General features: G+C 40.4%; 1 protein-coding gene across 2 annotated transcripts in view; it reads right to left on the bottom strand.

Annotated features, from left to right (window-relative positions):
- GLG1 (golgi glycoprotein 1) overlaps window positions 1–21,994 on the bottom strand; it is a 147,285-nt gene that overhangs the window by 15,635 nt on the left and 109,656 nt on the right. For both annotated transcript variants that reach the window (XR_003435418.1, XM_027119288.1), the window contains exons 9-18: window positions 18,854–18,975; window positions 17,254–17,355; window positions 14,910–15,063; window positions 12,972–13,109; window positions 10,687–10,773; window positions 7,891–7,953; window positions 7,009–7,122; window positions 6,083–6,171; window positions 5,002–5,119; window positions 3,720–3,812 (exon numbers count right to left, since the gene is read on the bottom strand). Coding sequence is in view for 1 of the 2 variants with exons in the window: in XM_027119288.1 (XP_026975089.1) it covers window positions 3,720–3,812; window positions 5,002–5,119; window positions 6,083–6,171; window positions 7,009–7,122; window positions 7,891–7,953; window positions 10,687–10,773; window positions 12,972–13,109; window positions 14,910–15,063; window positions 17,254–17,355; window positions 18,854–18,975 (1,080 nt within the window). In the remaining variant the exon portion in view is untranslated. The remainder of the gene's footprint in view (window positions 1–3,719; window positions 3,813–5,001; window positions 5,120–6,082; window positions 6,172–7,008; window positions 7,123–7,890; window positions 7,954–10,686; window positions 10,774–12,971; window positions 13,110–14,909; window positions 15,064–17,253; window positions 17,356–18,853; window positions 18,976–21,994) is intronic.

Here is a 21,994-nt window from a genome sequence, read left to right as displayed (position 1 = left end):
GACAAGCAGGAAATATTAAAAGCAAGAAGGGAAAAGCAACAAATAACATACAAGGGAACTCCCATAAGGTTATCAGCTGATTTTTCAGCAGAAACTGCAGGCCAGAAGAGACTGGCATGATATATTTAAAGTGATGAAAAGGAAAAACATACAACCAAGAATACTCTATCCAACAAGGCTCTTGTTCAGATTTGATGGAGAAATCAAAAGCTTTCTGGATAAGCAAAAGCTAAGAGAATTCACCACCAAACCAGTTTTACAACAAATGCTAAAGGAACTTCTCTAGACAGAAAAGAAAAGGTCACAACTAGAAACAAGGAAAATATGAATGGGAAAGCTCACCAGGAAAGGCAAACATACAGTAAAGGTAGGAAATCATCCACAAATATGGTATCAAAACCAGCAGTTGTGAGAAGAGTACATATGCAGGATATTGGAAATGCATTGGAAATTAAGACAAGAGCAACTTAAAACAATCTTGTGTATATATATAGACTGCTATATAAATACCTCATGGTAACCACAAACCAAAAATCTACAGTAGATATACACACAAAGAAGAAAAAGGAATCCAAACACAACACTAAAGACAGTCATCAAATCACGAGAACAAAAGAGGAAGGGAAGCAAAAAGACCTACAAAAACTAATCCAAAACAATTAACAAAATGGCAATAAGAACATACATATAGGTCATTACCTTAAATGTAAATGGATTAAATGCTCCAACCAAAAGACATAGACTGGCTGAATGGATACAAAAACAAGACCCATATATATGCTGTGTAGAAGAGACCCACTTCAGATCTAGGGACACATACAGACTGAAAGTGAGGGTATGGAAAAAGGTACTCCATGCAAATGGAAATCAAAAGAAAGCTGGAGTAGCAATACTCATATGAGACAATACAGACTTTAAAAGGACTATTACAAGAGACAAAGAAGGACACTACGTGATGATCAAGGGGTCACTACAATAAGATATAACAATTGTAAATATATATGCACCCAACATAGGAGTACCTCAATCTATAAGGCAAATGCTAACAGCCTTAAGAGAACAAATCATCAGTAACACAATAATAGTGGGGGACTTTAACACTGCACTTAACGTCAACGGACAGACAGAAAATCAATAAGGAAACATAGGCCTTAAGTGACACATTAGACCAGATGGACTTAACTTTTATTTATAGAGCATTCCATCCAAAAGGAGCAGAATGCACATTCTTTTCAAGTGCACATGGAACATTCTTCAGGATACACCACATGCTGGGCAAGCCTCAGTAAATTTAAAAAAATTGAAATCATATCAAGCATCTTTTCCGACCACAACACTGTGAGATTAGAAATCAACTACAAGATAAAATAGCATCAGAAAATATAAAGTACATAGGGATAAATCTGACAAAAGATGTAGAAAAACTGTACACCAGAAACTAAAAATCATTGCAGATATAAACCAATAAGAAAACCTAAATAAATGATAATATGAGGGGAAAACCACCTCATCTATAGAGAAAGAGATTTTAGTAGCTTGAATTTTGGTTCCCCAAAAGATATGTGTAAGTCCTAAACCCGCAGTTGTGAATGTGAATATTTGAGACAAAAATTCTTTGCAAAAGTAATTAAGCGAGGAATCTCAAAATGAGATCACCCTGAGTTATCTGGATGGGCCCTAAATCTAATGTAAATGTCTTTATAAGTTTATAAGAATAAGAAAATATACATAATACACAAAGGAGAGACATGGAGGAGAAGGTCATGAGAAGATGGAGGCAGAGACTGGAATCATGCATCCCCAAGTCAAGGACTGGAACCACCAGAAGATGGAAAAAGCAAGGAAGCATTCCGCCCTAGAGCCTTAGGAAAGAAAGCAGTCTTGCCAACACCTTGATTTCAGACTTCAGGCCTCCAGAACTGTGAAATAATAAATTTGTTTTAAGGCACCCAGTATGTGGTAATTTGGCAGCTCTATGAAACTCATATACAGATGCAAGAATTACAGTGGACCTCTCATCAGAAACTACGCAGAAAACTGTGTGAAGTGAAATATTTAAAGTATTGAAAGAAAAAAAAAATCCAGCAACCCAGAATTCTATATCCAGCAACCTAGAATTCTATATCCAGCAAAACTGTTCAAAAATGAAGAGAAGAGGGGCTTCCCTGGTGGCGCAGTGGTTGAGAGTCCGCCTGCCGATGCAGGGGACACGGGTTCGTGCCCCGGTCCAGGAAGATCCCACATGCCACAGAGAGGCTAGACCTGTGAGCCATGGCCGCTAAGCCTGCGTGTCTGGAGCCTGTGCTCCGCAACAGGAGGGGCCACAACAGTGAGAGGCCCGCGTATGGCAAAAAAAGAAAAAAAAAAAAAAATGAAGAGAAGATAGACTTTCTCACACAAATAAAAACAGGGAATTCATTGCCCATACATGCACCTTGTAAAAAAAATGTTAAAAAGTTCTTTGGGCAGAAGGGAAAATATATAGGTCAAAACCTTGGATCTACATAAAGCAAGGAAGAGCATTAGAGAAGGAAAAAAAGTGAAAAAAATGATTTATTTTTCTTATTCTTAATTGATCTGATAACTGCCTAATAACAATGTACTGGGTGATCATAGCATATGCATAAAAAATGAATAATAGCAATGTCACAAGGGATGGGTGGAAGGAATTGCGAATGCTCTCTAATAAAATACATACACTATATGAGAAAAAAAAAAAAGAAATGAAAAATAAAACCCAACTGGTAGTCTCTCTAAAGAGCAAGATGGAAAGTGCTAAAGGATAAATTATGAAGCTGGGAAACAGAACTGAAAAATTACCTCAGTGTAGTACAGAGAGATGAAGAAATGAAAAGCATAAAAGAAAAATTGAGAGACATGGAGGACAGATTCAGATGCTCCAAGTGTCTAACAGGAGTTCCAGAAGGAAGGAAAAGGAACGCAATATTTGAAAGGTTTGAGAATTTCCTAGAACTGAAGAAAGACATGAATTCTGAGACTGAATGAGCCAACCAGGATAATGAAAACAAAAACCATATCTAACTATATCACAGTGAAATTATAGATCATTAAAGATAAAGAGAAAACTCAGAGGTAGATTAACTACACAGAAATAAGAATCAGATTGACATCAGACTTTGCATCACCAACAGCAGATACTAGAAGACAACGAAGCCACTATCTCAAAGGCTAAAGTACCTGGCAATGCCCTGAACTAGAAGAGGTAGATGAGTCAATGGAAGAACATTAAAAACAAAAACAAAAAACCACTTGATTGCATTTCATTCCTGATGATTCTGGGTAGGGCCCTGTTCTGTGAATTAGGGTAAGAAAACCTCCCATGATGGTTCTTACGTGACCTCTAGTTAAGAACTTCTGTGCAATGGGATCATATGAGGGAATAATTAATTTTGGAGGTGCAGAGTGTTGGGAAAGCTATAGAGAGGAGGAGGCATTTGAAGGATAGTTAGGAGTTTACTAGGCAGACAAGGTGGAGGAGGACAAGGTAACCTGAAAGAGGGAAGAGAATGAATAGGTGACAAAGAGGAATGAAGGTGAGCAAAAGTAGTCTGTTTGGGAAAAGCAGCCTGGCGTACCTTAAGAAGGGATGATCAGGCTGGATAGGATGGGATGGGGCCTATCTCACCAGCACAGAATTAATTATTAAAAAGGTACCTTCACATTACCTTTACAATTAAAAAATAAAAACAAAAAGTTACCTGAGCATTGCCATACTGCACAGTGGAACAGTGGTTCTTGATGTCACTCTTGCAGGCTTCATACAGATCTGGTTCCAGACGGATGTCCTCTGTCTGTATGAGGGGGAACCGGCATGGAAAAGTGAGCTTACTCTAAGCTGGAGAGATCAAATGTTCTACATATTTATTTGTTGATTGGATCTTGTCTGGTGGCCATAACTTCTACACAGCTAAGTGGCAGCAGTGTGGTCACTGCAGTAAATGGAGAAGTAGGATTGAGTTTCAGTTCTGCCACTACCTAGCTACAAGGCCTTGGCCTTTGTTTGCAAAATGAAATGCTACCATCTACTCTGACCCCTTCACAGGACTGTTGTGCAATGAAATAAGATAGTAATGATGTGGAAACCACTTTGAAAGCTAAAACCATTATACAGATGTAGGACTCTACTTTTATTATTATTATCATGTTACTGAAAGAGCCAGGTTCAAATCTGAGGACCCAACGTTCCTATTATAGAAGTATGTTTAGGCCAGTTCCACTTAAACATAATTACCACAGAATCACTACCACTGTATGTGAAAATCTCATACTGCAACTTTGGGGATATTAATAATACCTGGTGTCCATTACTAGTTTCTGGTGTACAAAACATATTAAAATATATTTTTAGCCGTCTTATGTGGCTTAGGCTTATCCTCAAAAGTAAAGTGAAAAGTAGTGTCCCCTCATAGTGCACACTGTGGGTGGCTTCCCAACATCCACCTCCCCTTGATTATCAGTAAGCTCATCAGTGAGTGCATCCCCTGATGGGGGACGGGGCACAGATCTCAAACTGACACAATCAAATTGAGGAGAAGGACCTTTATTTCATGCTGGGGGCAGTTTTCTCTTGTTTCTATTTTCCTGCTGGAGATGAATATTGCAACAGGTGGCCCAGGTGTTGCAGGCAGCCATTGTGCGGCCATGAGGGAAACCAGCCTTAACAATGAAGCTGGTGTCCAAGGCAGCAGACTGGAGAGGGAGAGACCCTCGATCCTCGAGGACATTATTGATGCAATGAGTACATCACAGGCTTACAGCCTGTCTTACAGCTGGACTTCCAGTTATGTGTTGTAAAAAATACTTTATCATTGAAAAGAAGGGAAACAAGAAGCTGTGCTATGGTAAAATTTTAGCACGCAGCTCCAAGTCTTAACCATCACGCTTGTGGCTGAAATCTTTCAGTTTGCCCTCACCCTTCACCTAACTCTCTAAGCCCTGCCCTGTGGTTTCTGGAGCAGAGGTTGTGCTCTGCAGCGTTACCATCTCCAGCTCCTCCACCCGCAGCTGCTTGCGGCACTTCAGGGACACCCTGTGTTCCTTGGCTTCCTGGAGAGTGTCGTTGCGCACGGTGGTGCTTAGGCAGATCACCACGTCCACCCTGCCAAGGAAAGAAGAGGCCTGAGACTGGCTGGAGCCACACAAAGGCAGATGGTGAGAACTGGGCTGGGGCAGGGGCCACACCATCCCCCCAGAACCCAGGAACCCCTTTACCATGTTTTTGAATGCCTTTCCTGTAAGTCTCACTGTGTTTTCAGAGAGCTAAAAGCAGCAATTTGTCTGTATATGTCATAAAAGTTGGGCCACAGCTCAAATGCTGACAACATTCCTGGCTGGTGGGGAGGCCAGAGAGGGAACATGTGTGCAAGGACAGTTTAACACTTGTTTTGATGAAAACATGTGACCAGAGAGGAATGCTACTCTACTCTTAACTCTGGACAGTGTCTTTGATATACTGAGAAAATCATTCCTGAAAAGTACAGAAATCTAAGCAAACACGGGAACTTGGTTTCTATGAGGGGAACTGTGTTCTAGAAATGCACCTCTGCAAAGAGCAGCATGGAAGAATCTGGGCAGCCATGCTATAAAAGCTCATCACTCTCCTCATTAACACCTAATTCTTAAATGAATACAGCTTTTGTTTCTTTACTACATCTCTAACTCAGTGAAAGCCTCTGCTGCTTCCCTGAAGAGATGACACAATGGAATGACGTTCGGAGGAAATCAGTTAACGTCTTATTCACACTGCAACGTCCTCCTCTAAGTACACAATCTGTATGTGCTTCATCAGTTAGATAGCCTGAACCTGGAAAAATTAAAAATGCTCCTTTAGGACACAGGCTCTCCATATCAGAACTACCACCACCAGGTGTGGCTCCAGGCTGCTATAAAGAGGATATGTCTAGACAATCCAAGTGTTTGGCCATACTACCAAAGGAGGGTGTAGGAGGCCTGCAGGGCTAATCCTGTCAGAGAGCAGCAGGCCATCTGGCATCCTGGATACTCATTCAGTAGCTAAGAGGGACTTTAGGGAAGCAGAACGAATCAATTAAAAGCTACATACTTCTTCTTTATGTTGGGACAAAGTTTCAACACGTCCTCCTTGCAGGCCATTTTAAACTTGTAAGAGAACCGAAAATCCTTCATCTGCACCTAAAAAAGATGATGAAAAAGAAAATCAGAAGCTCTGTGACGAGGTCTAATCAGCAGCGCTGGGTGTAAGTGTATTCATATACCGTTTGCAGCAGATAGCTTTTCAGGCCTGCACAACTCTGTCTCTTCAGACTTCATGACCTGCTAAGCTGCCCATGGCATCTTTTGCTCCGCGCACACCAGCTTCCAGTCACACACAGGCTGTGACTCTTCCCCCAGATCTTCCCATGGTTTGCTCCCTCACTTTTCTTGACGCTTCTATTCAAACACCTCCTTCTCAAGTCCCTTTTTCTCCATCACCCTGCAGGCCTTACACTGCTTTATTTTTCCTCACAGGCTCACCTGAAACTATATATTTGTAAATGTACTTTTGCATCTTTCTTTCACAAGAATGTAAACAAGTCAACAACAGCAGGGTTTGTCTGTTCTCCCCTGTCTCCCAGTGCCCACAGTCCAGAGGCCCTCAGTACCATTTGGGGATGGCAGTCAGGGAGGCTAGGTGCCCCAAGAAGAGGTCAATTTTACATAGATGACTGGATTTCACCCTTCTAGGAAGGAAGTGCTTGCTTTATCAGAAATACTTCCTTTAGACATGTGGTAACTACGAAGACTATGGTTTAACCTTCTTATTCAAATGCCAGACCTGGGTAGTATGATTTAAAAGAAAAAAAAAGCTTAGATTCTAGTGTACTGATACACACTTGGGCTGCTGCACTGAACAGATATTTGGAAAAAATGATTTTTCACAGAAGAGGTGCTCTGATGTTCTGAAAGAGGAAGGGATTCAGTAACCATCCAACCAGTCAAGACGAGAAGGATGTGCCAGGTGTTACTGACCAGCTGGAAGTGGGTGACTCCGATGGCGCACTTCTCATTCATATCCTTCTGGTGTTTGTTCTGTATGAGACACTCCATCAAGTCTCCAGAGTCTATCTGGTTATCTGCTACATCCTGGGGAAGGTAGTGCACATTTACCCTTCATTTGTAACTATTAATGAGCAAAGCCTGCACCCCAGCCCATACAAAAAATGCAAACGAGATTGATTCTAGAGCCTTTACAAATAAGACACATCACAACTTATGTCAAAGTAAGTCTGAGACATTATAAAGGATCAACACTCAGGGGAATAAAATTTACGCAGCAAGTTGCCCTCCCTGCGTGAAGCTCCAACAAGAACATGTACTATGCAGGTCTCTTAACTCTTCTCCTTATATGATGCCGGCAGCTGGCTTTAGGGATAACATCTAACGTTGTCTGCTGATTGTCAGATCCTTAGGGTTACTGGGTGTGCTTCACTCCCACAATTTAGGTAGTTCAGTAAATGACTAAAAGTAATAAAGTAACGGAATTCCCTCAACATCAGGTACAAGGAGAGAGCTGGAAGGGGAAGCCACATTATTGTTAACAAATCCCGGCTGTACGTATCAGAAGCAATTCAGACCTACAAATGGGGCTTCCCCCTCCCCTCTTTCCTTACAGACGGCATCTCAGCAAGTGCTGTTAACCAACAATCTGGTTACCTACGAGGGGTAAGCAAATAGTTTCCCAGGATGGTGGCCCCTCTTGATGTTTACATTTTCAACTTTAACTGGTGAAAGTTGGTTATCACTTAGGAGCAATGTGAGCTGAAGACAGAGATGAGTTCAATACACGTGGGGGCCAGAGCCCCAGTGAAAATGGTTCTGTTTCTAACCCTTGTTCCTCTAGACAACACTTACGTGGCAAAAGTTCTGAATTATGGGCTCGCAGGCTCTCATCAGCAAGGCTTCTATTTGAATATCCTGCAGAAGATTAAAAGATCAGTAATTCTTTTTTTTTAACATGTTTATTGGAGTATAATTGCTTTACAATGGTGTGTTAGTTTCTGCTTTATAACAAAGTTTATCAGTTATACATATACATATGTTCCCATATCTCTTCCCTCTTGCGTCTCCCTCCCTCCCACCCTCCCTATCCCACCCCTCTAGGTGGTCACAAAGCACTGAGCTCATCTCCCTGTGCTATGCGGCTGCTTCCCACTAGCTAGCTATTTTACATTTGGTAGTGTATATATATCCATGCCACTCTCTCACTTTGTCACAGCTTACCCTTCCCCCTCCCCATATCCTCAAGTCCATTCTCTAGGTCTGTGTCTTTATTCCCGTCTTGCCCCTAGGTTCTTCATGACCCTTTTCTTTCCCCCTTAGATTCTATACATATGTGTTAGCATACGGTATTTGTTTTTCTCTTTCTGACTTATTTCACTCTGTATGACAGACTCTAGGTCCATCCACCTCACTACAAGTAACTCAATTTCATTTTTTTTATGGCTGAGTAATATTCCATTGTATATACGTGCCACATCTTCTTTATCCATTCATCTGTCAATGGACACTTAGGTTGCTTCCATGTCCTGGCTATTGTAAATAGAGCCGCAATGAACATTTTGGTACATGACTCTTTTTGAATTATGGTTTTCTCAGGGTATATGCCCAGTGGTGGGATTGCTGGGTCGTATGGTAGTTCTATTTTTAGTTTTTTAAGGAACCTCCATAGTGGTTGTATCAATTTACATTCCCACCAACAGTGCAAAAGGGTTCCCTTTTCTCCACACCCTCTCCAGCTAAAATATCAGTAATTCTGCTTTAGAAAGAGCCAGGGGTGGGGGAAGAGCAGTTTCTTTCTCTGAATCAGTATCATCTGATGGGTAAATAGTCCAATATGTACATTTGGAAACTATTCCAGTATTTCGGTTAGATAGCCCCAGCACAGACAGGACAGCAGTTCTACGCTACTCCTCTAACGCTCCTTCATTATACTTTGAAAGGCAAGTTTTCTAGAGGCAGATTCCCCTCCTGCTTGAGCAAGAGAGAAGACAGAAGTAAGAACTGTGGGTAGAAAAAAACATTCAAAAATAATATTAGAGTATAAACAACTCTACCCCAATAAAAAATAAAATAAAATAAAAAATAAAAATAATATTAGAGTATGTAAAGCCTTTGGAATTTTTCTCCAAAGCTAAGCAGTTCAAAATGAAAACAAGAGTAACTGACATCTATCATTCTGTCCTCGAACCAGATGACAAACTACTACTTCTCGGGAACACACGCTAACTGCCTTCAAGCAGAGTAACTGCTGTGCAGCATTAGCTGCTGAAATAACATCTTCCTTTAAAGAGTTACACACCCCAGGGGCTTCCCTGGTGGCGCAGTGGTTGAGAGGCCGCCTGCCGATGCGGGGGACACGGATTTGTGCCCGGCCCCAGGAAGATCCCACATGCCACGGAGCGGCTGGGCCCGTGAGCCATGGCCGCTAGGCCCGCGCGTCCGGAGCTTGTGCTCCGCGGCGGGAGAGGCCACGACAGTGAGAGGCCCGCGCACCACAAAAAAAAAAAAAAAAAAAAAAAAAAGAGTTACACACCCCAGAACATCCTCATCAGCCCACAAGGACAATGAGAATGAGACAGGAGATGACACAAGATAAAAGACAATGCATTTTTGAAAAACAGAAAGAAAATAAAGACCCTAAGAAATGTAATTTTATGTATTGCCAATTTTGACAACTTAAATAGTTCTAAAAGGTTTACATAAAAAAAAAATAGCCATTCACTGTTTCCCTGATTTCTGGCCCTACAAGACAATTTTCACATTTTAACTGCCACCCCCCCAATACTCTCTATATTTCAAATAGTATGCCTATGTTTATGAGGTTTCTTTTTAATCTCATTTTTTGTACTTTAGTGAGTTTTAGGATGGAACAGGGATAAACATGGAATAATATTCAATCTTCCATGTTTTACTGCAAATCTCAGGCTTTTATTTTATTTCAGTGGACACACAAACATTACCAAATGGGGACTTCCCTGGTGGCACAGTGGTTAAGAATCCCCCTGCCAATGGGGGGGAACACGGGTTCGATCCATGGTCGGGGAAGATCCCACATGCCGCGGAGCAACTAAGCCCGTGAGCCACAACTACTGAGCCCGCACGCCTAGAGCCCGTGCTCCACAACAAGAGAAGCCACCACAATGTGAAGCCTGCGCGACACTACCAAGAGTAGCCCCTGCTCGCCTCAACTAGAGAAAGCCCACATGCAGCAAAGAAGACCCAAAGCAGCCAAAAATAAATAAATAAGTTAAAAAAACGAAACAAAAAGACATTACCAAATGACCTAATTGAAAAAGCTAAGGATGACAGAATAGGAATGCTTGGACTGTTCTTGAATGTGATTAAGGGATTTGAAGTATAGTTGTTATCTTTTCTTAAAGGGGGAAAAAAGATTGGTCTTGTCACTGTGATAATTCTAATTTATGAAGAAAACCGAAGGGCTAAATGCAGTGTTTAGCTACAGAAATGAGGAAAGGGGTTCAAGAAGCATCATGATATGCATCTTTAAAAAGCAAACAGAGAATCTGACAAGGTTTCTTTTGTTCTACAGGGAATCTGAACTCTCAAGAGTCTTGAAACAAAAGAACTAAGAAGAAAAGAAAGGCTGCCGACAGGGCACTCTCCTTCCATGAGCTGCAAACTGCTTACCTCGGATTCTAACTCAGTGAGGTTGCCGACTATATCTCTGCACTCTACAGCCAAGTCATCAAGATGATCCTGGAGGCATTCAAGCTCCTGCAAATGAAAAGGCACTCTCTTAGCACCTGTCAGTTATATAAATAGTCAAGGGTAGATGAGACACCAGTGTCCACTTCCTTTTCAGTGGTCTTGCTTTTCTTTTCTTTTAAACAACTTCACTGAACAGAATGCTAGAGCTTTATTTGAGTCCCCAAACTGGGATTTTTGAAAAGATGATTATTTGATGTATCAGGGTGGTTAAGAGGGTCAAGGGGGTACAACCGCCATGCAAATCCTCCAGAAGGCCAAACTGATAAGTCCAACAAGAATCAATGTTCAGGTGTCCTCAGAGTCTAAAAATCTCATCAGGCCTTTACTCCATTCCGTCAACACCTTGCTAATCTGCATTTTGATAATTATCGTTGGACAAAATATTCACAGTGAAAGACACGGCACGTTCTACGACTCTTCGTGGGCAAGTAAGTTGGGACCCAGTTTCAGGGTCTGAAACACAGTAGAGAGCTGATAGCTCCTGCAAATCAAATCTGGGATTCTAACCCTAACCCACATAAAAGGATCCTCTGAGGGTAACTGTAAAACAAGTGAGCACACTAGGGTTTGAGTATCTAAAAGCTATCTTACCTGGGCTTTGGAAACTGAGCTGGAGTTACCTTGTAACATCAGTCTATTGCTATTCCTTTTAGGGACTTAGAGGTTTTAAGTTTTACATTAGCTTACTTTCCCAAAGAACATGAACAGCTATTTCTCAGCAAAGGGCTCTGTTAAAGGATCAAGTTTAACTTACTGACTATTCTGCAAGAATCTCTGTTTCAGAATTAGAATGGGAAGCGAGGAGAAGGATTGTGGGAATTATACAAGAGCCAGAAAGGGAGTGGGGGGTGGGGACCCTAAAGGGAAATGCATACAACTTTTGGGAGGAGATAAATAGCTAAGGGAAAAATTCCACTCATGGACTCCTTTCCTAAGTTAGCTTCACAGGGATGGGCTGTAATGTAGTGCAGCTTTCTCACTGTTACTTTACAGGGTGTATGAAAGGAAACTGTTTCATGGGATTCCATATGACTATATCCCTTGTTTCATTAGACAGAGGCAACAGCAAGCTAAACTATATGGCATTTCCTAACAATAAACTCGACAGAACTGTAGCAGGCCCAGGAAACAGACTGCTGAAAATAATATTCCCAGGCCCAACAGATCTGAGCAGGCATCATGTTGCTTTTAAAAAATGTCCAATTCCTGCACATGTGACTTTCATTAGTTTAATCCCAGAGGATGTTTTGGAGTGGTACAAATGGAACCGTTCATGCCTCCTTCTAGTATTAATGGGCCTTTAAATAAGTAGCTATTCCTCACTGCATGGTTCCTCTGCCTTGATCTAAAAGACAAGATACCTTCCCACCTAATTTGCTAGAATGCAACAACGTATCTTTTTTTTTTTTTTTTAACTAGGCACAAAATCCTAAGAAACCATTTATAGCATGCACATTAATTCTTGGGGTTGCTCCTTTTCTACACTTTCCTGTACGGAGAGGTTATAATAAAATGGAACAAATGCCTGGCTAGGATTAGACCTGAGCTCAAGGTAAGTTAAGTCAATACCCTTCATTTCTCCGAGCCTCAAGTGTATCAATTACTAAATGGAAAAAATAATTCCATTTCTACATCTCTTCTAGGACTGTCGTAGGGCAAGCGTACTATTCATGCATATCAGTATTCACATATCGATGTATATATTTATACTCTGCCTTCCCTCAAAAGGACCTAATGTAGCTTACAAAAATGAGAAAAGAAAAAAAAAGAAGGGCAAGATAAAATCAATTAAAAATGAGTAAAAAAGAGAAAGGAAAAAGAAAATATGTTAAGGAAAGTGGAATGAAGCCAGTAGTAAGTTAGTACACAAAATGCCTACCACAAAATCTAATACACCTGCGAGAGGCACGCCATATCTTTGGCTCGAGGCTTTTTAAGAGGCAGCACAAAGAGGGAAAACAATCAATTACAAACCATAATAACCATAACATTCAAACTAACTGCTTAGGAAAAGTACAGTTATAGAGACCAAAGAGAACATTTTCCTCAGGATTTCTTATAGGAAGAACAGTGACTAATATAACAAATCACACACCTGTGAAGCTGATGGAGATGGATTTTACGGTGTTTGTAGTCGACATAAAACGTTAATCATGAACATTATTATTATTACTGCACCATAAATAGGTAGCTTTGTCACCTACCTGTCCAGTCTCTGTTTTTTCACTGCACCATTTCCCCAGATCAATCAGGCACTTATCCTGAAGGGCAGGATCCAGCTTAACGTCCATGGCACGCTGGTGTAGGATCCTCTGGACTTCAGCTCGGCATTCCCGTGAGAGCTACATGAGAAATAATAAGCAAAATACTTCAAAGGTACCAAAACCAAAAGACACCAGATAGAACAAATCCATTGTCAGGAAAATAACAAATAAGTTGACAGTTATTTGAACCAAACTTTAAGCCTCGAATCTCTTCCAGAATAAAAATTAAATGTTCTATAAGGTTTCTAAACACCTTTATCTCTAGGAATGTGATTATAAATACATTAGGCATTTTCTAATATATATACTGTATGAAACAATATTCTTTTCTCAGAATATCCTGATAAAAGTGAATTAGGACTGAATCACTATGCTGTACACCTGAAACTAATATAATATTGTAAGTCAACTATACTTCAATTAAAAAATGAACTGGATTTGTTCAGATGAGGTAGAGAGGTTTTTGTTCAGGAAAATTAATTTGCCACTACTCTATGAATGTAGAGTGGAATACTGGGTCTGATTCAAGAGAGAATAAACACTTGGGTGAGGAGAACTGAGTTCAAATTTACCTAAACTCGGAACAAGGTGAGAGTTACTTCAGGTCAGAACCCGACTCTTCTAGATAAGTTAATGAGAATTAAGCAGAGGGTCAAACATATTAAAACTAATATTTTGGGGAGAGTTGTGAGAAAGCTGTCATTGACAGGTACAGTCAGCCTCTCCTCCTAAAAGAGCCAACACATCTGGAGGGAGGTACGGTGGGTATAGAGAGTAACTGCTTAATCGGCACAGGAGTTTCCTTTCAGAGACATGGAAATATTTTGGAAGTAGACAGAGGTGGTGGTTGCACAACTTTGTGAATGTACTAAATGCCACTGAATTTTTCCTTCTAAAATGATTAACTTTATGTTATGTGACTTTAACCTCGATTTTTAAAAGAAGCCTATTTTTTAAAAGGACAGCATACCAGATTCCAACTCTTTCTTTATTTACAAAGACAAGGAACCTCCTACTATAGTGACTACCAAGACGCTAGGATTTAGGAGCTCCTGTGATTAATGACAGGCTCATTATACGAAGAAAAAAGTAACAACAAATTTCCATATTTTCTTACGTAGCAATATAAAAACTGGGTTAATACTGCAGTAACTAAAGTATGACATTTCTTTCTGAGTCTCCTCATTCCGAATCCTAAACAGTCAGACTTTTGCATTAAGCTCAGAAGGGGTATTTGCAAACATGCCTGTGAAATAATACCATCTATATTTTCTGTAACAAATGCAGGGCTGAAATGCAATAGAGTATCTCAGAAGGCTTAAAAAGGCCACCCTGGAGAGCAAGTAGCATGTCAGTACGGGACCAGAAGGCAACAAATGTCACCTGAGAGCCAAGCAGACACGAACATCCCAACAAGAGGCAGTACTCAGGGCAGACAAATACCAAGGGAGTGGGGCGTGGAGGGTGTAGCTCCAACGCGTGTGCTGTCTGAGGGGCCTCACCAATACACGCACTATGGGCTCTGCTGCCAAGGGCAGAAGCCTAAAAACCATTTACACCTTGGCTAAGAGCTTCTAATGGATCTTTAACGCTAAATACAGTTAGGGTAGCGGCATTTGTCTACTTGTGATTTAGATTTTGGTAATTTTAAGAAAAACTGGAAATGTCCCCTCATTTTGTTAAAAACATAAAATCAGATGGAAGGAAACTGGTAGAACAATTCTATGTACACTCACTGAAGAAGCTTCTAGTAGTGCAGCAACCCCTCCTTGCCAGATATACTAACAAAGTTTTCCTAGGATGATAGGAATCACAACAATTCACAGCAAATGAATTAAATGACGACAGGAAGAAATGAAGTCAATATTGAGTGCATACCCTCCTGCCCTGTTCCTCAGTGCGGTAGGCATGTCGGTATAAGCATGAGAACACAGCTCCAGGAGGCATAAGTTCACTGGTTTCATTCCAACCGTGGGTGTGGCAAAGACGAGATGCATCTCCCTGGCATTTGCGGTATAAGACAGGGTCCAGCCTATAAGGTTAAGAGTTAAGAGATAACCACTCTTACTATACCTTTCCTCCCAAGACATGCTAAGGGTTTCTGCAAGGTGCTTGTTTGTGTACCCGTTGACAATCACTTCTAGGGGAATGGAGACGGCAGGTGAGCACAAGTACATTCCTGAATTTTGTTCTTCATGAACACACAGTGGTTAATCTGTAGAAGTTTGTTAATCCTTAATATAGAAGATTTAAGTTCTGCCTCAAAGATGGTATCTTCGCGGGCTTCCCTGGTGGCGCAGTGGTTGAGAGTCCGCCTGCCGATGCAGGGGACATGGGTTCGTGCCCCGGTCCGGGAAGATCCCACATGCCGCGGAGCGGCTGGGCCCGTGAGCCATGGCCGCTGAGCCTGCGCGTCCGGAGCCTGTGCTCCGCAACGGGAGAGGCCACAACAGTGAGAGGCCCGCGTACCGCAAAAAAAAAAAAAAAAGATGGTATCTTCCCAATATAAGGCACACAACATTACAATAATAGACTCAGCATTAACATGCCCTAGCTGAAATGAGACAAGGGTTGTAGCAATCACCAGGCAATTCACAACTTTTACTCAGTACTTTTTCTGTGAGTAAAAGTCAATCTTACCTGATATACTAGGTTCATTAAGATCAGGAAAGGACAACATAAACCGTCTCCTCCTCAAGTTCTTTTCTAGTAAAACTGTTCCAGTTCTTTTTCCCATGCAAGGTAAGGCAGTTATATTTTTAGTTTACCTGAACATGCTTATCAATTAAAAAAACTTGATATTTAACTTTGACTCTGGAGACAGTGGATTAGGTGACGAGCCTGCTGCCTCTCCAAATCAGACCAATGGATACTTCACTCTGTCTATATTATACTATCAACCTTGGGGGAGGGCTACTTAATGGGAGGAAAAAGGCTAATATTTAAGTAGCTTTAAAGATTGGAAAGCATCCTTTGATCATGGATGAAGGAATTACAGGAGAGGAAAAAACATACTTTTTTAAGGTAATAAACTCAGTAAACAGTCTGTTATTTCGGTTTAGATAGCTAGAGTAAGCACAGGGAAATTCCCACCCAAGTTTCTGAAGTCTTTTCAAGAGTTAACTTGAGGAAACAGAAATAGACACACTGAGTCTTCAAGTAATCTTTTTCCAGTAAAGTATGGGGGTAAAACATATATTAATCACCAGAAAAATAATTAATGACCAAAGTACAGTGGCTTAAAACAATCAGGAAGCAGCTGAACTTGGGAGGCAGGAGGAACAGCCTGGTCTGGAGGTGGGAAGAGAAAATAAGACATGGAAAGAGGGAGGGATTGCAGCCAATAAACAGTTATTCTGACTATAAGAGATATACTTCTATTTCATCTACCTCCTCCCTTTTTTCTGGCTAACAGGATGAAAAGAGAATCAAGTTGTCATTTACCGAGAAGAGCTTCTTAAGACAGAATAAATTCAATAACTTTGAATAGTAAAAGAAATAAAGCAAACTCCCATACCCAGGACAAATCAATAAAAATAAAAATCACTATAAGAGACATATCTGAAGATGCTTCTGCTGCCCCACCGCTGCCCAAGTTCTTTCTAGATAGACGTTTGTGGTATCAGAAACACTGGACCCTGACTTTCAATGTAGTAGTTAATGGGGCCACTTGGGAATAGACCTGCAGGGGCTGTCTCTGCTTTTAGATACTGTTCTGAAAGCAAGAAAGAGATTTTTCTGGAGATTAGAGTGTCAGCTATCCCACAACTTAACAAAAACAAATTACTACTGATTATTATTATTATTTCTTTTTTGTGGTACACGGGCCTCTCACTGTTGTGGCCTCTCCCATTGCGGAGCACAGGCTCCGGCCCGTGCAGGCTCAGCGGCCACGGCTCACGGGTCTAGCCGCTCCGCGGCATGTGGGATCTTCCCGGACTGGGGCACGAACCCGTGTCCCCTGCATCGGCAGGCAGACTCTCAACCACTGCGCCACCAGGGAAGCCCTACTGATTATTTTTTAAAAATACAAGGGATAGTGACTACACAGGAGAACAGGTTGAGGCTTACCTTACTATGGCTTCAAAATACTCACTTCCAGTGCTTAAGCCTCTGCGCTTCCAATGCAGGGGGCACAGGTTCGATCCCTGGTCAGGGAACTAGGATCTCACATGCCGCGTGGCCAGAAAAACCCCCCAACCAAACAAAACAAAATACTCACTTCCAATCACGGGAGATGAAATATTGCAGCTCTAAGAGACGGTGTTCACAATCTTCCACCATTTTTTCTGTGTATAAATGTTCCATCAGGCACGAGAGGATCCTGGGCATAAAACAGGGGTGAAATTGTAACTAGAGAAAGTTCTGACAATGGATTCAGAACTCTCACACCAGTATTGCTTGGTCTGTAGAAAAAGCCATTTAGCTATTTTCCTAGGGCAATCAGGGACTTACTTTCCTGAGAATCACTCAAATTAACTCAACCTAACAGTGCTTATGCCTTCTATCAACTTTAGAGCCACTTAGCACTTAGGACTCAGCTTACACAAGAGCTGTGTGCAGCTGCTGTATATTTAACTGTTTATTATGAGAAACTTCCAACCATACAAAAGTAGAGAATCATATAGTATCCAACTTCCCTTCCCATAGCTTTAAGACAAAGTTTGTTTTAACCCTATACCCTCCTTGCTAATATTTTGAAATAAATCCCAGATACCCTATCATTTCATTTGTAAATATTATACTTCAGCATGTTTCTCTATAATATGAAAACATAATACCATTATCCACCAAAGAAGTAAATCTAAAAATCCTTAATATCATGAAATATCCTGTCAGCTTTCAAATTTTTCCAATTATCTCATGCCTTTTCACGTTTGTTCAAAACAGGACCCAGAAAAGGTCCATAACCTGCATTTAACTGACAGTATCTCAAATCTATTTAATCTGTAGCAGTTCCCTCCTTCCTCCCTCTCCCCTGCTCCCTTAATAGTTGACACAGTTATTTTCATATTGGTAAATAGTCTTAATCAGTCTTAAGAGTGTTTGTCTACCTCCACCAACCATACAAAGAGCTTCAAGGAAGAAGATCTTTTTTTTAACCTCCTACCACAGCATGAACATCTGGAGTATATGCACAGGAGAATGATGAGAAACATGGACTGCATTTGTTTCACACAGTTGGGTACGGTCAGCTGCAGGCTATAAAGATTTTTGCAGAATGGAAAACCTGTTCTTACTTGCAACCTGGTTTTAAGAGCTGTTTGCACATCATATGGAAAAAAACCAATACATGAGACTCAAATGCTTTATTACAGCATTTTACAGCTTTCCTAGATCTTGGATATAACTTCAGAGTTCATTTTGTCCATGATTACCCCCTCCAACCACCACATTTTGTGCTTTATTTCAATTATAATTAATTACTCTCTAATAATTATCAAGTTGCCAATGCATATGAGACAATATACACATAGGATGAAAAGTATAGAGCCAAAGCATGCTTCATTTTATCCTGTGAGTTTTTTCTCCGATTTTTATTTGACCATTAAGTAGGATTATTCAGTGACCTAATGTCTAGGACTGTATATGCTCAGTCACTGTCAACACACATCATCACAATGCTGGGTCTAGGTTCTCTACATCATGGATGAGGCAGAGCCCAAGTCTCCATCCCAATACTAGTTTTAACAAAAGCTGGTATGTGTTCCTGCTTAACAAAATTTCAGTTAAGTTGCTAAACCGTCTGAAAGTCATTTGGGGATATATTCCCCATGCTGCACTGCCAAATACAATACAATACCACAAGTAAGATAACCTACATTGGGTCTCCGGATCTTATGTGTTTGCAGGCTGTCTGTATTACAGATTCACAAGCTTCATTCAAAGCTCTATCAATGCGGTAATCTGCACCAGGGTCAGTCTCCTGAATCAGTGTTTGAAGCTGGATTAAGAAAAATTAAGAAGGAAGAAAGAAAGTCACTTATACATCTAGGATGAGCAACGTCATGTCTTCAATCAGTTCTCAGTCTGGTATATCACAATGTACTCTTAACAAGGTACTACAATTGTCACTGGCCAAGCTCAACGGCTCTTGTCAAATACTTTCCAACTAGTTCCTCTACTTTGCAAGTTTTTCTGTTTAACTCATTGTAGGTATAGCTTGCCTACCTGTCTGAACCATCCCTGGATGTGTGCAAAACAAGAGGACCTTACAATATAAAAGCTGCCTCTTTCCTCACATCTGTTAATCAAATTACTAAATCTGACACTCAGTGCCAAGGCAGAGTTGAGTGGAGAAGAGTAAACAGAAGACATTTCCAGTTAGAGATCTAATTTGGTCTTAAAAATCTAGAATTTGAATTTTGCTGCAAAGACAATGGCATAAAACAAGTATACTCTGCTTTATTAAAAAGAGATGTGAGATTTCAGTTGCAAGAAATACCAATTACAAAAAACAAGAATGTTACTTATAATTTCCTATTTTTCCTCAACTATTTTTTATATAACCAAGAGATGAACCAGAGCTTGTTCATTACAAGTAATACAGAAAAATACTTGTCACTATGCAGTTGAAAATGAGGATATATTCTTTAACATTTACTTTTGCTTGGTCCACACTCTGTCATAGAATAAAGTGAAAGCATGGTAAGATGTGCCTCAGATTCTTTTTTCCTGTCTGAGGAGAAGGCAGTCGGGGCACAGATGAAAAAGCTCTAAATCAAGGATGAGACGACCTGAGTTCTGTTAATAGTTCTGTCTCTGCCAGATACTAGCTTTGAGAACAAAGGCAAGTTGATTAACCTCTAAGTTCCAGTTTCTTTAACTGCAAAGAATTATAAGGAAGAATAATATATAGAAGGTTGTGTAAGCTGCAAAGCATTTTACAGATGTAAAAGATCATTATTACTACAGATGGGCAGCAGATGGTGTTTGGGGTGGGAATCTTAAATAACACAAAGCAAATCTGAAAACTACGGTGCTTCTGGTTGGGGTTCCTTTTGTTCCAAGTTAAAGAATTGGAGCCCTTTTTGTGTCATTGATTTAGCCTCTGTAGGAGCCTTGTCTGATCCTCATACGTTTGACCTACAATCCTATAGAGGCTCATATGAAAGCACTGACCCCATCACACACTTGATCAGAGAACAAAGATCAAAAGAAAAACCCAATTTTGTCTCTCCTAAAAGAAGTCAACAATCAAGATGAGAGAAGTATGAAAGATATCTAATATTCTGGGATGGAACTTACTTATACCAATTCTCGGTGCAATTTGGAGAAGCTTCAAAATGCAGTGGTTAGTTAGTAGGAAGATTACTACTACTGTCAAATGACTACCAATTTTAATTTGCTGACAAAGACCAAAATATTTACTTCTTTTTCTGAGGGACATTATAAGCATCATGGGAGTCTGGAAGTTTCTCTAAGAACTTAGTTAAATATCCATGACTGACAGGCAAACTTTGAGAATTCTCCATGCATGTACCAGACTGCAGGTTCTAAAAGAAGACAGTGAATGCCCTACAGACTCTAGGAGGTCAAAGGCTCAAGGGATCACTGCTACTCTGGAATCCAGTGACAGCGGTGTGGGAAATAAACACTACGTATGTGAAATATTACATGATGATACATCTATTCCTGCCCTGATTGCTTAGGAAAACGTGAGAAAATGCTTCCAAAAAATTAGTCTAGAGAATAGACAGCAGTCTCCTCAGCCTAGGTGAGACTGGGTCCAGATTTGTTCAGCCATAACTGAAAAGAATTTAAGTTCATGATCACAGTGTATCTGGAAGAGTATATACTCATTAAGATAATAATTATTCTTATGCTTCACTATTTATTCGCTTTACTATTTATTGAGAGATCACTAAATCAAAGCGCCACCAAGCAGAGAACAAGGGAAAATTAATGGTCAACCACAGACCAATATGGAAGTCTACTGTATCAAGGAAAGAAACTTTGAAAAGCAAATTATTACAAAACATTCCTCCATGTGACTGAAGATGGATAATGAAGTAGATGACTAAGGAAAACTTTCTCCCTTTGGATCACCTATCTTCAATTTTTGTGAGCAAAGGCTAAAGACCACAGGTCCATAAAAAACAAAATGAAGTGTTTCTTGCCCACTGAGCCAAACTTAATGTGGACAGAACCACGTATTTTACCTTTTGAGGCTAACCTCTAGCTTTGGAAGCACTTTTCTTTTGGGCACAAAGCATGAGGTGGGTGCTATTTATTTCTCTCTCAACAAGCTAAATTTCAAAAAGCCCTGGAGGTAAATGAGATGCTTCCAAATAAAATCAGACTAATTTCTTTTTTCTGTACACCTTAGTACAAAGCGTAGCCTCAGGAAAAATATAAGTTTAGTCCTGACCACCACCCTCCCCTTTGCATGCTGCATTAAGGATGAAATGTCTTGATTCGTTCTTGGTCTGGGGCCCAGGCACACACATTGTCACGGAAGTTTCCCAGGACAATCACCAGCAAAGACTGCTCCTGAGGAACTACATCCAGAAGGCTTCCTTCTAGCTAGGTTTGGTATTCTGGATAACAGGCGACATTTGTCTATTTTCCCCACTATGGGATGTGTAAGTTACTGTCCACTCTGGGTCAGGGTGAGCAATAGAAGCTAAGACGAAATTTTACTCCACGTCAAAATTCTATGGAAATTTTGTGTTTCAGACTGTAAAATTATGATTTTACCTGATTAGCAGGAAAATCAAATTCAATTAATATTCTGTTTTTAATAAAAAATGCCAACAACAAAAATAAGAGACTAATGAATTGCAGTTTTCTGAAGTTTCACTTAGGAGAGAATCTCAACCTTCTAATTTAGAGTATAAGGCTAAACTCTATCTTCTGTGCTTCCTAAAGGAAGGTATAGGAAACCACAGAATTCATTGTACAGGATGCCACTGTTACATTTCGTATTGTAAATTGCTCAAAGACTCTTATTCGGTAAAAAG

Source organism: Aethalodelphis obliquidens, unplaced genomic scaffold (genome assembly GCF_003676395.1).
Source record: "Aethalodelphis obliquidens isolate GAN/ISIS:26980383/991018 unplaced genomic scaffold, ASM367639v1 scaffold20, whole genome shotgun sequence".
Lineage (NCBI taxonomy): Eukaryota > Metazoa > Chordata > Mammalia > Artiodactyla > Delphinidae > Aethalodelphis > Aethalodelphis obliquidens.
Note: the sequence above shows the minus strand (reverse complement) of the source record. Positions and strands in the feature narration are given on the sequence as shown.